This window comes from Sebastes umbrosus, chromosome 8 (genome assembly GCF_015220745.1).
Source record: "Sebastes umbrosus isolate fSebUmb1 chromosome 8, fSebUmb1.pri, whole genome shotgun sequence".
In the NCBI taxonomy this organism is placed as follows: Eukaryota; Metazoa; Chordata; class Actinopteri; order Perciformes; family Sebastidae; genus Sebastes; species Sebastes umbrosus.
The window spans coordinates 28,696,285-28,709,697 of record NC_051276.1 but is presented as its reverse complement, the minus strand read 5'-3'; the positions used below and the strand labels follow the sequence as shown (position 1 = coordinate 28,709,697).

The window sequence follows — 13,413 nt, the reverse complement described above, 5'->3', positions numbered from 1 at the left end:
AAGTAGTATTTACATACAATGAAAAGCATAAGAGAAATAAATTGTCAACATTTGATGCCTTGATCTCTTTTTTATTATATTATCTTTTCATTAGCACCTATGGGATTGTCACAATCTAATTTCGTTTATACTAAACAATGACAATAAAGGGCTTGAATCTTGAAGCTATTTTATTTTGAAGGCTAAGCAACTTTCGGCCGGAAGTGAAGTAAAAATCCATTGATGTTTTTTCTGTTCCACCGGAAGCGGCAGAAGCCAGCGAGAGTGTACTCGCGGGAAAAATGGCGGAGAATTGTGGTCTCTTCATGTTATCAGCATCGGCGACTCAAAACATGTCATTTTAAGCCTCATCCGATGTTGATCTGCACGCGTGAGTACATTATTTATGTGCACTGAGTCTCTTAGTAAGTTGTGTTTGTCCACTTTGTCTTGTGATTGTTTTGTTGAGAGAGTTTGTGCCAGTTTTTGTCTGTAAAAGGAGAATGAACTCGCTTTACGTTTCCTTCCTGTTGAGCATACCCGACTCCTAAGTTGTGTATAGTGCCATTGTTACATTGTACTGCTGTTCAATTGATTTTCCTTTACTACTCAAGAATAATAGTGTATATGTGGTTGTCAGTGTTTCATTTTCTAATCCCTGTAGAAACCAGTAGTGCACCTATAACTTTACCAGTGGTGATAAAGTAGTAATAAATATAATGTTGATAGTTTGAGCAATGCATTAATGTATACCTTCAATCCTCCAGGTGTGTCACAGCTCATATGTGTTTAGAGAGGAATACAAGATGCAAGAAGGTATTTTCACATTGTCATCTTCTGATTATGTTGTTTCAATGTAGTGCATGAAATTTAAGTATTCAACATTATCTTTTATTTATTTACCCCCTCAGATTCAATAAACCTTTCCACATCTGGCCACATGACGCACAATGACGTTGCCACCCAAGAATCCCCAAACAAGTCTTTCCAGTGTAGTCGTTGTACGCTCTTCTTCAAGTCCAAAGTTTACCTTTTTGAACACCTCAACAAGGTGCATGGCCTCGATGTGGATGCTGCTCTCAGAGAGGCTGGTTTAAAATGCTCCGGGACTAACAAAGCCAACGCTGACAACAACAACAGTCCAGGAGATGATTTTGAATGCCAGCACTGTGATTTTAAAGCGCGTAGTCGGGACCTTTTAAACGAACATGGGAACAAATGTCACGAAAAAACAGGAGATCAGAACATGATAGGAAATCTAATCATTTCTGAAAACCCGGAGACCAAAATAGCTGTCGGTTCAACAAACCAGCACAGTGACGCTGCTGAAGCAGAAGAGATTCCCTCCGTGTTTTCAGTTATGTCTACCTCAAAATCTAAATGCACACTGAACTCATCAAAGGATCTGAAGACATACAAGAGGCCATTGCAAACCATTACCAAGTACTTCGAGGCATCATCTGGATCAAACGGGAAACCCCCAGTGAAGTTAGCTGATAGCCCAAAGCCTCTAGACGACACCAAACGAACCATCATTTTGCAAGAATCTCCCTCGTGCTCCAACCCAAACAGTAGTGGTGTGTTTAAAGTCACTGCAAAGTCCAGGATTGATATCTCTCGTGTTTCTCACCGTTATTTGTTAAATGACCACCTTTTAAATACTGACCTGAGACCACCAAAGCCCAAGGAGAAATCCAGAGAAACAGTTCCTGACAACGTTGGCAAGAGGACCAACAATGAGAGCTCAAAATGTCCTCCTGCTAAAAAGGCAAAGCCAGACAAAGAAGAGACAAAGCTCCCCGAGAACGCAAACGCAACTGAACAACAAACATCAAGAGACGCAGAGTTTTCGTTTGACGTTAGTGAAGACGAAGGAGAAAAGAAGCCTCATCTTATCAATGGAGACGCAGAAAGCTCAAAGGCTTATTTTTGTAGGCACTGTGACTACAGTGATGTGGACATCGCTTGTGTGTCTACCCATTATCAAAGCAACCACCCTTACGTAAGATATAACGCTGCTTACATTAAGGATCCAAGTGATGAGAGTGCTACCTTTCGTTGCCTGCAGTGTCCAGTGGAGTTTATAAGTGTAGCTTACCTCAAGAGACACTACACTGAAAATCATCCAGAGGGCCCAAATGTATTCACGATGCAGTCACGTGAACTGAGTTTGGTTTTCAAATGTTTCGCGTGTCGGTTTACCACCGGCGTATTGAAGGCTTTGAAAGACCATTACAAGGACAATCACGCAACATACGAAGTGGATAATTCCTTGATGTACTGCAGATATTTGGATGGACGCCAAGAGGGATCGTCTCGGTCGAATTCATGTGAAAGAGCACCAAGTCCAGAAAGACAAGGAGGGGTTTCTCCTGAGCGTGCCTGTACACCGTGTAAGGAAGTGAAAAATGCACCCTCGCCCCAACATCCCACCTCCACGGGAGCAGACGTGGTCTTGTATCGTTGCAACTACTGCGAGTTTAGTCACAAGTCAGCTGTCGTTATGCATGTCCACTACCAAAAAAGCCACCCGGGGGAAAAAGTCACAATAGACAAAATCAAACAGTCAGCTCGTGCCACGTCACATTCATCACACGTGACGCCAGATAAGTCTCCAAACTCTGTGACGGTAATAGAAAAATCTGCACATCAAACCTCAGATTCTTCTAAGAAAACAAAAGAAAAAGCTGAGCCGTCGCAGCGTAAGCGTAAGCGTGCACCAGAAGCTTCAAAGGCTCCTTCAGAATCTCACAAAACTAAGAAAGTAGAATCTGTGGAAGAAAGAAGTAAACGCAAGAAGGTGCCTACCAAACACTATAAAGAAATGTCCACTGGAATGGACAGTTTATCCAGCAGTTCACCAAGTAAATTGTTTTACTGCCAGTTTTGCAGTTATTCAAGTACCAACATCAAAAGCGTTGTTGGTCATCATAACGCAAAACATGCTGAGGATGCACTAACATGTATCGATGATATCTTATGTTATAGTGCCGAGGTGCAGCAAAAGAAACTTCAAAGTGAAGAAGTTCAGCAGGGAGAGGATGACGCAGCAGAATTTCCGGTGAGAAAATCAAATCCATATGCGCATGCAGAAGACTTGTTTTTCTGCCAAAAGTGCAACTATGGGAATCCATCTTTAAAAGGAATAGCAAACCATCAAACCAGAATTCACAAACACCTTCGTTACAGCAGGGAACGTATTATTGACCATACAGCTTTGATTCGTGATGAAATTGAAAGATCAAAATCTCAAGCAAGGGAGTTCTCCTTTTCTACGCGTCTACCTCTTCCTCTTATGAATGAGGGCGATGAAGATATGTTTTTCTGCCACTTTTGCAACTATAGGCAGAGTACTCGGGACCAAGTAGTGCGACATTACATCAAAAAACATCGTGGATTTGTGGTTAAGGGCGATAAGGGCGAACGAGTCAGTCTGTATACCTCTATGGTTCGTGAAAAGACGAAGAAATCGCACATAAAAACAACTGCAAACCAAGAAGTCGATCATGCATCCCTAGAGAAGAAAGGAAATAAAAAGAAAAAAACAATGAAGCATGGCAAATCCCTCCCAGCTTCAGCACCACCCTCAATGACAGCCTCTCAAACTCAGAGGATCCTTCGGTGCTATAGATGCCCATACCGCACTCAATATCTGAATGTTCTGAGGAGGCATATGTGGAAAATCCACAGGACAAATCGCTCCATCACAGATATTTTAAGAACGTGTTTCCAACAAGGAGATTTAAAGACAGGCCATCACTGTTACTTGTGTGTTTTCTCTCACCAAGAAGCAGCAGCAGTCTATGAACACTACAAGGAACAACACCCAGGAAATATACCGAGCTTTGAGTATGTGACTTCTCGGTTGTTTGTCAGCCCCGAGACACGTGCTGCTAAAAGGAAGAAACCTCAAAAAAAGCACACCGATGGTATTAGTGATGGCGAGGATGACAGCTTACCATCTGAAAGATCAGGACAAAATGAAACCAAGTCGTATTCGTGCAGAGCGTGTTCATTTAAAGGTCGCTCAATGTCAGTCATCGCACGTCACTACCGCGCTGTTCACCCGTGGTCCGTGAAAGAAGATGGCTCAGTCCTGGGCGTCGTCAACAGCAAGAGATCAAGTGCAAACAGGCAGGTACAGGAAGACCACAGTGACATGCCTGGGTCATTCGAATCCTACCAAGTGCCCCTTGAATTTGACAAGTCGCCCGAAGAAACTGAATCTTCCACAGAACTCAGGTGTCCTTACTGCCCTGCGACGTTTCACACCCAGCACGGTCTCAACACTCACTGTGGGATGAAACACCACAAAGCTGGAAGTGAAAATTCAGATGAACCGGAACAAGAGCAAACCCAAAAACGCATGCATGTCTTCAAGTGTCCACATTGTACCTACGTGAATACCAATTATCAAGGAGTTCTCACCCACTGCCAGTTCAAGCACCCTCGCAACTCAGCCAGGGCGTACAGTCTTCACGTGGATGAAGCCCATTTGCCCTACTGGGGCGACTGTTTGAGAACAAAAGGTCCCGGTAATTCTGGCGATTTAAAACTTAGTGGCTACATGTGTGAAACCTGCCCAAAAGTATGTGCAACGCTGAAGAAACTGAACAGGCACTGCAAGAAGGACCATACTGAGACGGTGGCAAACACAGCGCCTAAACCGGCACCTAAACCAGTGCCTAAACCATCTGTTGTGAGTAAAGTCAATCAATTTAAGACTCTAAGCAATCGGGGAACATCATCACATGCTTCCTTTTTAAGTAAGAAAGTGTATGCAGTGGTGAAGTGCCAGTACTGCACTTATAGTTGTAGCACAAAAATTGCGCTCAGCAGACACGTGCTTGTCCACCACAAGAAGGACCCCGTTTCAAAGGTTCAGGATTGTGAATACCATTGCGTCCTGTGTTCCAAATCCTATTCCACGAAGAGACGTCTCGGAAGCCATTATGTTAAGAAACACGGAAGGGACAGCTTCATAAAATACTATGCACCAGTATACAAGCAGGCCCCCGAGAAGCCAACGCCAACATCTCCAGACCGCCCTTTAACTCCACAACCAGAAAACACTCATGAAGCCTGTACATCTGGCACGACGGCGACAGAGGAATACCAAACAGTATTAATCTACAGGTGTCCAACTTGTCCCTATGTGAATGCAAGCTACCATGGCACTCTCACTCACTGCCAAATGAAGCATCCGGACATCATAGCCAGGGCGGATGAACTTCAAACAGAGGAAATATTTGGAAGCAACATGATCGGGTGTTCGTTTGGAAAAGCTTCTAATGAAAGAGGGTACATGTGTAAAATATGTCCACTGATTTTTGCGTCATTGAAGAAACTGAGAATCCACTGTGAGAGGGTGCACGGTCCGGCTGGACCAACTGAACAGGCAGCTGAACCTAAAAAACAATCGGATCACGACTCTCTGGGCTCAGCATTGAAGGCTTTAAAAGGCAAAGCATCAGCAGTGAGCGCCACAGAAACCAGCTTCCATCACCAGTCGGTCGCTCCTGAGACGTGTCAATCAAACTCACTGTCAGCACAGAACGAGGAAAGGCTGTACAAGTGCCACATTTGTACCTATACAGGATTCTTTCGAAGATACTTGCAAGTTCACTACAAAAACACTCACAAATTGGATCCACTGACCACAAACAAGCTGCTACTGCAGTACAACAAACGCAAAAGGGACATCACACTGCCTGAAGCTGAATCTGAGGAGAGTGCCCCCATGAAATGTAAGAAGTGTCCGGAGGAGATGTTCGACTCACCTGAGCTGCTTGTTGCCCACTACAGTACTTTTCATAGCTCAGATGGCATATTGGACTTCACTGTGATATCACAAGGAATAAGGAAGGGGAGTACAGGTCTTTACAGGTGCATCCACTGCCTCAAACAAATGAATGGGGTTAGAAAGCTGTGGTATCACCTGGATTGCCACAGAGAGAGTGCGAGAAAGAAAGCAGTGGCTACGGAGATGACGGCATCACCAGTGGCCAAATCCATCCAAGTAAGTTGACATTTACACTCTTGATCATTTCCCTACATGCTTCAGCTACACTTTCTTGACTGTTAATGTGTTTATTTTCCAGTTCTGTAGGCAAGATGAACTTCTCATGTTAGACACCGTGGAGGACCTGGCCCAGTGGAACGTGACGCCAGCGGAGACCTTCACTTTCCCACCAAGTCCTCTGTCGTCACCGTCGAAACCCGCTGACGTGGAGCAACCGCAGCTGGAATCAGGAGAAGACAAAAACACTTGCAAACAGTGTCGGAGGACGTTCATGTCGCTGAAAGGTTTGCGTTCGCATGAGCGCAGCCATGCAGCCACAGCGGCCCTCAAGAAGATGAACAATCTGCCTACCTCAGTGTTAAAACACAAGTAAGAAGAGACTTTGGTGATTTGATGTGCTTTATGTCCAGAACCCCCCAACGTGTTTTTAGTTATTGTTGATGAGCTGATAATGTGTGACTGTTTTTTTTTGTTGTTTTTTTTAAATCTCGACAGCATCAACAAATACGTTGTGTTCAAACCTGGGACTCTCAGGCCTTTCCTGTGTAGCATCTGTTCCTATCGGACGACCGTCATGGGCCTCTGGAGGAGTCATTTTATGAAAACACATCAAGGTGAGTAACTTGTATATAACGCACCCTTACCCAGCATTCAATACACTGATACAATACAATGATACAATGATTGGGATTTCTTTCAGGGATCTGTATCGAATAAAGATGTTTTCTTAAGTCGAATATGATGTGTAGGTCAGGACATCTCTACAGCACCACAATATTTCATTTAAAATGGTATTTTTACACACATTTTGCCTGTATTGGCTGTCGCTTTTTTTAAAAGCCACCTCTGTCGTTAACTAGTTGTAAAATTGTCAGCATACAAGAGAAAGAAGGAGAGGTTGTGCACTATACTATAAATGTTGCACCAAAATTTAAGAATTTACCAGATAGTGTGGCCCGTATGCTAATAATCAACTTTACTGCCCGTATTACATATTGTACGTTTTTTCTGTCTTTCATTCCATGTTCGTTCTGCTGCTGGATGCTCAGATGTCATTGTGGATCCTGCTGAGACTGACGACCAAGACGAAGAGAGCGATCAGAGGGCCGACGGGGAGCCCTTTAACTTATCGGAGGAATTGAACTATTGGCCTGAACTCGATGAAGACCCTGAAATTAGTGAAAGCAAGTCATCCCTGTTATGTTTTAAATATCATAATGTCAATCAAAAACACCCTTTTTGCATTCGTGGCTATACAGAGACTTTGATTTATTGTATTTAGCAGAATCGTACCTGGAGCCTCCAGATGTGCAGCGGCAGTTGAACCACTACAGCTTGAGGGCGCAGGCGGATGCTCCGTCTAAAACAAACGTGCAAGAAACCCAGTTACCTGAGAGTAATCTGCTTCACTGTGACTTCTGCAACTTCAACACTGGACACCTGTCTAGTATGCGACGGCACTACCTAAACCGCCATGGAAAGAAGATCCTCAGGTGTAAGGTGTGCGACTTTGTCACTGGTTTAAGGTAAGTTAAAACCACCATGAGAATTTTTCTTTATGTAAAAAGGGGAATGTTTATGGAATGTGAAAACTACAGTAATTATTTTTTCCTACTTATTAACCTTTCATTCTGTATATATATGACCGCAAAAGTTGTCTCCAAACACTTGTTTCTCCTTCGTTTTATTAGGAAAACCCTGGAGATGCACATGGAGACGTGTCACTCTACATGCCAGTCAGAACCTACTCATCAGAAAGACCTCCGCTGCCCTTTCTGCCTCTACCAGACCAAGAACAAGAACAACATGATCGATCACATCGTCTTGCATCGTGGTAGGTTAGATGCTCATCATGATCCGGTGTTCCCACCCACTCACATCCTCATCCGTCACATTATGTTCACTCTTTCTTGTTTCTTTTGTTTTCAGAGGAGCGTGTTGTGCCAATAGAGGTGCGTCGCTCGAAGTTGTCGCGTTACCTTCAAGGCATCGTCTTCCGCTGTCACAAGTGCACTTTCACGAGCGGAAGTGCCGACAACCTGCGTTTACACATGAAGAGGCACGACGACGTCAAACCCTACAAGTGCCGGCTGTGCTACTTCGACTGCACTCGGCTGAGCGACTTGGAGGCACACCTGAGTGATAAGCATCAGGTGAGGATTTGTTACTAAGCCCCTCTATGCATCACTGGAATTCCTCTGTGTCTGAAGGAATTATAAATCATCCACCTTCAATGTACTGGAATTTGGAAAAACATAAAGGGAGTCACAGACGCCTTCTTTGTTTCAAAGAAGAATTGTTGTAAAAATGCATTATAGAAAATAAAAGTTATTCAATGAACCCTTAGGGGGTTCAAAGAGTATTGTTTGACCAAACACAAGTTGTTGCAGCCGCAAGTATACACCCAATATCAAAAATCACAAATTTACCGCGAGGCCCTTTACAATCTGTATAGAGCTGCAACAATTAATCAATAAGTTGTCAACTATTAAATGAATCTGCCCCTATTTTGATAATCGATTAAACGGTCTGAGTACATTACTTAAGAAAAAATAAGTTACTTATTACTAAAGAAGTAAAAAGTTTTAATAATACGTTTTTTTTATTTTATTTTTGTTTTTCTTTTGTGCAGGTTGTGAGGAATCATGAGCTTGTGGGTCAGATCAGCCTTGATGAGCTACAGGCCAGAGTTGTTGGGATGCCAGAAGAGGAAGAGGAGGAACCTTCGTCTAACCTGGAGCACCACAACGATGACAGCGAGGATGTAGAAACGGAGGAGTTTGTTACGGACTGTGATGATGTTCCACATGAGACACAAGCTAAGGACCAGGAAGAAAATAGCACAAGGGAGGAAATTACACTACAGACCAAGGAAGCGTATCAGAAGCAAGGGCTGGATGGCAAGAATGAAGAAGGCCCTTCCGAGAGCTCTCAAGAACAAGCAGTTGTGTTGTTGCCAGCCCAACTCAAACTCAGAGACGGTGAGGACAGCAGCACAGTGTTCACACAACATAAAGAGGAGGCAACACTACGTCATAGCCTACTGCCGGATGAGGATGGCAGCATCCGCAAGACAGAGGAGAAGGCAGATCAGGACAGAACGGTTAAGACAGAGATTGTAGATAATGTTCAAAGTGAGACGACATTGCTGGATGAAAAGGGCAGCATCCCTCTGGCCCACAACTCAAACAATCAAGTTAATACGGAGGCAAATAACAGCAGAGCTCCAGAGAGTTTTACAGTTGAAAGGCATTTGCTAACCCTTTCGCCCAAGTGTGCACCACTTAGGATGAGCCATAATGAGAGCTCAGGTGTCTCAATTACAAACTGCAAACAGGAAAAAGAGCCCAGTCTGAAAAGCAGTGAGGAGGTAAGGGAGCCTTACGGAGAAATGCCAGTACTTGAGAATGAATATCTCAAAGAAGAAATGCAGCCTCTTAGTTGCTGCAAGGAGGAAGATCAGAGTGATCAGGACAAAGAAGATGAGACGATCACCGAAGACGAGGAGAACAGAACAAATCAGAAACATGAGGAAGGTGACGGGATAAAGGAAGCTGGCGATCCGCGTGTGACCAAAGGTAAGATACTGAATTGATCGCACATTAAATAAACACATTAATAACAACAAATCAAACCTTCTGGCTTGTTAGCCCACCATCATCTAACCGCACAATACACCAGCATCATCATAACATTATCGTAAACATGAACTTCCCACAAATAATGCTCCAGGATATATCCCATAATGGACATACAACAAATATACAATCATAAATATACAAACACAGCCCCCTTAAGCACAAGACACAAACTCAAATCCAATCATGACAAAGGAAGTCTGGGGAATTTATCTATTGTATGTTACTTTACTCCTCTTATCTCATGTTTAAGAAATATATTCAGAAAATACAAAAACATTATCAAAAAGATATTCAGTTAACGCTCCAGACTCCATACCTATCTAAACCAGAAACACTAACTTTTTTAAATAATATTTGTCGTAAATCATGATATAAAAACGAAATAATAAAATGCAATCATTTTTTTTCTCAACCTCATTTAGTTCACAATATTGACACAGTCTTTCATCTTCAATTACACCTCTGTATCGTCCTGTTTCAGTATGTAGTGGTAATATACCACATCTAAACTGTGCACAAAGTGACCTCTGACTTTAAGGCAAATTATATTTAACGCATTTTTCACATTTGTAATCTTTCTTATATAAACAGTAAGTTCTCAATTCTGGCTTTTGCCAGATTTCTCTTGCCATGATTGTATGTATTTAGACCAGACTTGGTATTTAAACTCCTCCACCTCCACATTTGCTTTTTGAAAATAATGTTCTTCAAGTCCACATTCATTCCAAGTACAAATGACTTGTTTTGTCTGACCAACAGTCCATATATAGATATTCCGTTTACAATGATGTAAAACAGAGAAAAGCATCAAATGATCACAGTGGAAGAGCGGGAACTCGTGAGTCATTTGGCATTTTTGCTTGGAAAATGACTGAAATTAACAATTTATGATCAAAAAAAAATAGTTGCAGATACATTTTCTGTAGATCAATTAATCAACTTATCTTTTCAGCTTAAGTCAACAAGCATCAACTCCCCAGAAAAGCAGCAATTTCACCACATTTGCTCCCTGCATTGACCAACATACTGGCTACCATACCGCAACTACCTCCATTGTCTGTATGATATGTCTAATGTATGTTGCAAGTCCAATTGACGTGCCTCAAATGATGTAACTCTGCTGGCATGTACTGTTTTTACATACAAAACAACAGACTGCATTCCTAGATACAGAACATACCAACCATTTTTACAGTCGCACCATTCGTTTCATAAAGTAGATCTGGCAGCGTCACACATTTATATATTTCATTAATAATCTTTGCTTAGATTCAACAAAAATATCGATGGTATCTGTGTCTAAAATATGACGAAATGTTTGACAAAACCAGGACAGCATGCGAGTGAACATGGTTAAAAAAACTAAATCTGGAAATCCCAATTTTGATCATTTTGATAATCATTCATTTAAGCTCTCATGCAAAAATGTTAAACATTTGCAGGTTTCAGTTTTTCTGCTTTTCTCTGTTTGATATTGTGGTAAACTGAATATCTTTTTATGGTTAAACGGCCAAAACAAGCAGTTTGAGGATGTCATCTTGACATTTTTCACAATGTTATGACATTTTATAGACTCAATGATTTGGGAAATGTCATGTGACACCAGCCTAAGTTCATTTCTCTTGTTCTTCAGGTGCACTCTCAGTCACGGATGGAGCTGCTGAAGTCCCACGGCCAGCAGCTACACAAGACAAACCGTTTACCTGTGAGTTATGTGGACGAAACCTCATGAACAGCTCTGAACTGGAGCGTCACATCATGCGACATAGAATATAACGCTTTTCTTTATGTTTGGGATGGTAGAGAGGGCTTCCACTGTTGATTTGTTTTGTGGCAAGCCAGATTTTGTTTTCTTGAACCGTCCTCTACTGTCTTACTACTACTACGTTCTGTGTAAATCTGTAAAACCTGGTTACGAATACATTTTTCATGTTTTGTAGCTTTTAAACCTTTTTCTAACGAGATGTTTTTTATGGTACAGTTGTTATGTGTAGGATTTAATTTCAGTTAATAAATGTCAGAACCAAGATGATTGTATTAAGTGTGACTCGTTGTCATTAATATCTTAAGTTTTCCTTAAAGACAATAATGGATATCCCTGAATAACCATCAAACTACTGCAAAGACGCTTTTTTTTATTCCTGTCATTTATGTGAAGAGAGATATTAATCATTGATACTGTAAAACATGCAAACTTCTTTACACTGTAAACTATTGTTACATATAAACTGGTACATCAGAGCATCCATGTTCAGTACCGAGAACTAGACCAACCTCCAAACCACTGAGTGTGGAAATGCTTGTGCTGCCTTCAGGTGCTGTTGGGTATTTTGATTAAAAGTTGTTTTGTACCCTGGCAGTGAGCAAGTAAACCATTTCAAACGTACAAAAATAACAGTATTATGTTTGAAAAATTCCATGTAATTAATAAACCTCTGTCTTTTTAACCCCCTGTGTCGTAGGATATCATTTACTTTTGTTGTAAATAAACCTGAAACTGGTGTATCTTTTACCTGTCGTCTCTCTGCTGGTGATGTAGTCCACTGTATGTCAAACAGTGAGCAGCTGCAAAGAATACAACTTATTTTATCACAATGTTAAGGACGTTATCACTGCTATTATTGTATTAGTATAACTAATATTTTTAATGTACTATTATTACTACTTGGTGTCTGAATAGCTTCAGGACTTAACAGCAGTATAACACTAGTATTACTATGTCTACACCTCAGACCACTAGAGTACATGTTTATGTACATTCAGGTGAAAAGCTTCAGGACTTAACAGCAGTATTATTATGTCTACACCTCAGAGCACTAGAGTACATGTTTATGTACATTCAGGTGAATAGCTTCAGGACTTAGCAGCAGTATTACTATGTCTACACCTCAGAGCACTTGAGTCCTATGCTTATGTATATTCAGGTGTCTGGATAGCTTCAGGACTTAACAGCAGTTTTCCTAATTACACACTTCATGTTGACCTCACTATTGGTTTATCAAACAAAGCAAGGTCAATAGTGGCATCACATTAAGTAAACATTTCTATTACATATTATATTGTTATATTACATTAGTATTGTATTACATGTTTATTATTGTATTATAATACATGCAGTGGTGGAAGTACTCAGATATTGTACTTCAGTAAAAGTAGCAATACTACCGTGTAGAAATACTCTGTTACAAGTAAGGGTCCTGCATTCAAAATCCTTCTTAAGTAAAAGTGCATAAATATTAGCATATGAATATATAAAAAGTACCTAAACATAATAGTACACATTATGCAGAATAATGTATATTATTGGATTATACTTATTGATGCATTAATGTGTTCATCACTTTAATGTTGCAGCTGGTTAAATTATAAGGTTTAGTATAATTATATTGAATAATTTAAAGGGACTATTTGTAACTTCTTGCACGTATAAATCACCCGGGTCGGTGTCCCATGCGCGCGCGTGTGGTCGGAGTCTGCTGCGCTGCTCCTCTGCCTGCCTGCCTTCACTCAGCTCGCTCCACCTCACATGCATGCGTGCACTACTGAAGGGTTAGTTTAGCTCTGAGAATATCTAGTGAATGTACAGTGGACGTTTGTGCAGAAATAACTGCTGCAGCTCCTCCAGACCAGCAGAGGTTTCCCGTGTCTTGTGAAGTGACGGGGCTCTGCAGAGAGAAACGTTATCGTCTCTGACCAAGTGCCGGTGTTTTCCCTGTTCCCTCCGGCCGCGGTCGGGAGGCTGAGGCAGGAAAAGCCAACACTAGGATCAGC

The 13,413-nt window shown here is 41.6% G+C and overlaps 1 protein-coding gene across 2 annotated transcripts; it reads left to right on the top strand.

Annotated features, from left to right (window-relative positions):
- Nucleotides 1–221: 221 nt before the first annotated feature.
- On the top strand, nucleotides 222–12,150 carry LOC119493142 (zinc finger protein 462-like). 2 transcript variants are annotated; one of them, XM_037778258.1, is made up of 11 exons: nucleotides 222–370; nucleotides 747–795; nucleotides 891–5,998; nucleotides 6,081–6,370; nucleotides 6,497–6,615; nucleotides 7,051–7,185; nucleotides 7,287–7,527; nucleotides 7,693–7,835; nucleotides 7,931–8,154; nucleotides 8,634–9,579; nucleotides 11,276–12,150. In XM_037778258.1, the coding sequence occupies exons 2-11, from the start codon at nucleotides 786–788 to the stop codon at nucleotides 11,416–11,418; spliced, it is 7,359 nt and encodes a 2,452-aa protein (XP_037634186.1). In that variant the 5' UTR covers nucleotides 222–370; nucleotides 747–785; the 3' UTR covers nucleotides 11,419–12,150. The 2 variants fall into 2 exon arrangements, with proteins under 2 accessions (XP_037634186.1, XP_037634185.1); XM_037778257.1 differs by having other exon boundaries at nucleotides 7,284–7,527.
- The last annotated feature ends 1,263 nt before the right edge of the window (nucleotides 12,151–13,413 follow it).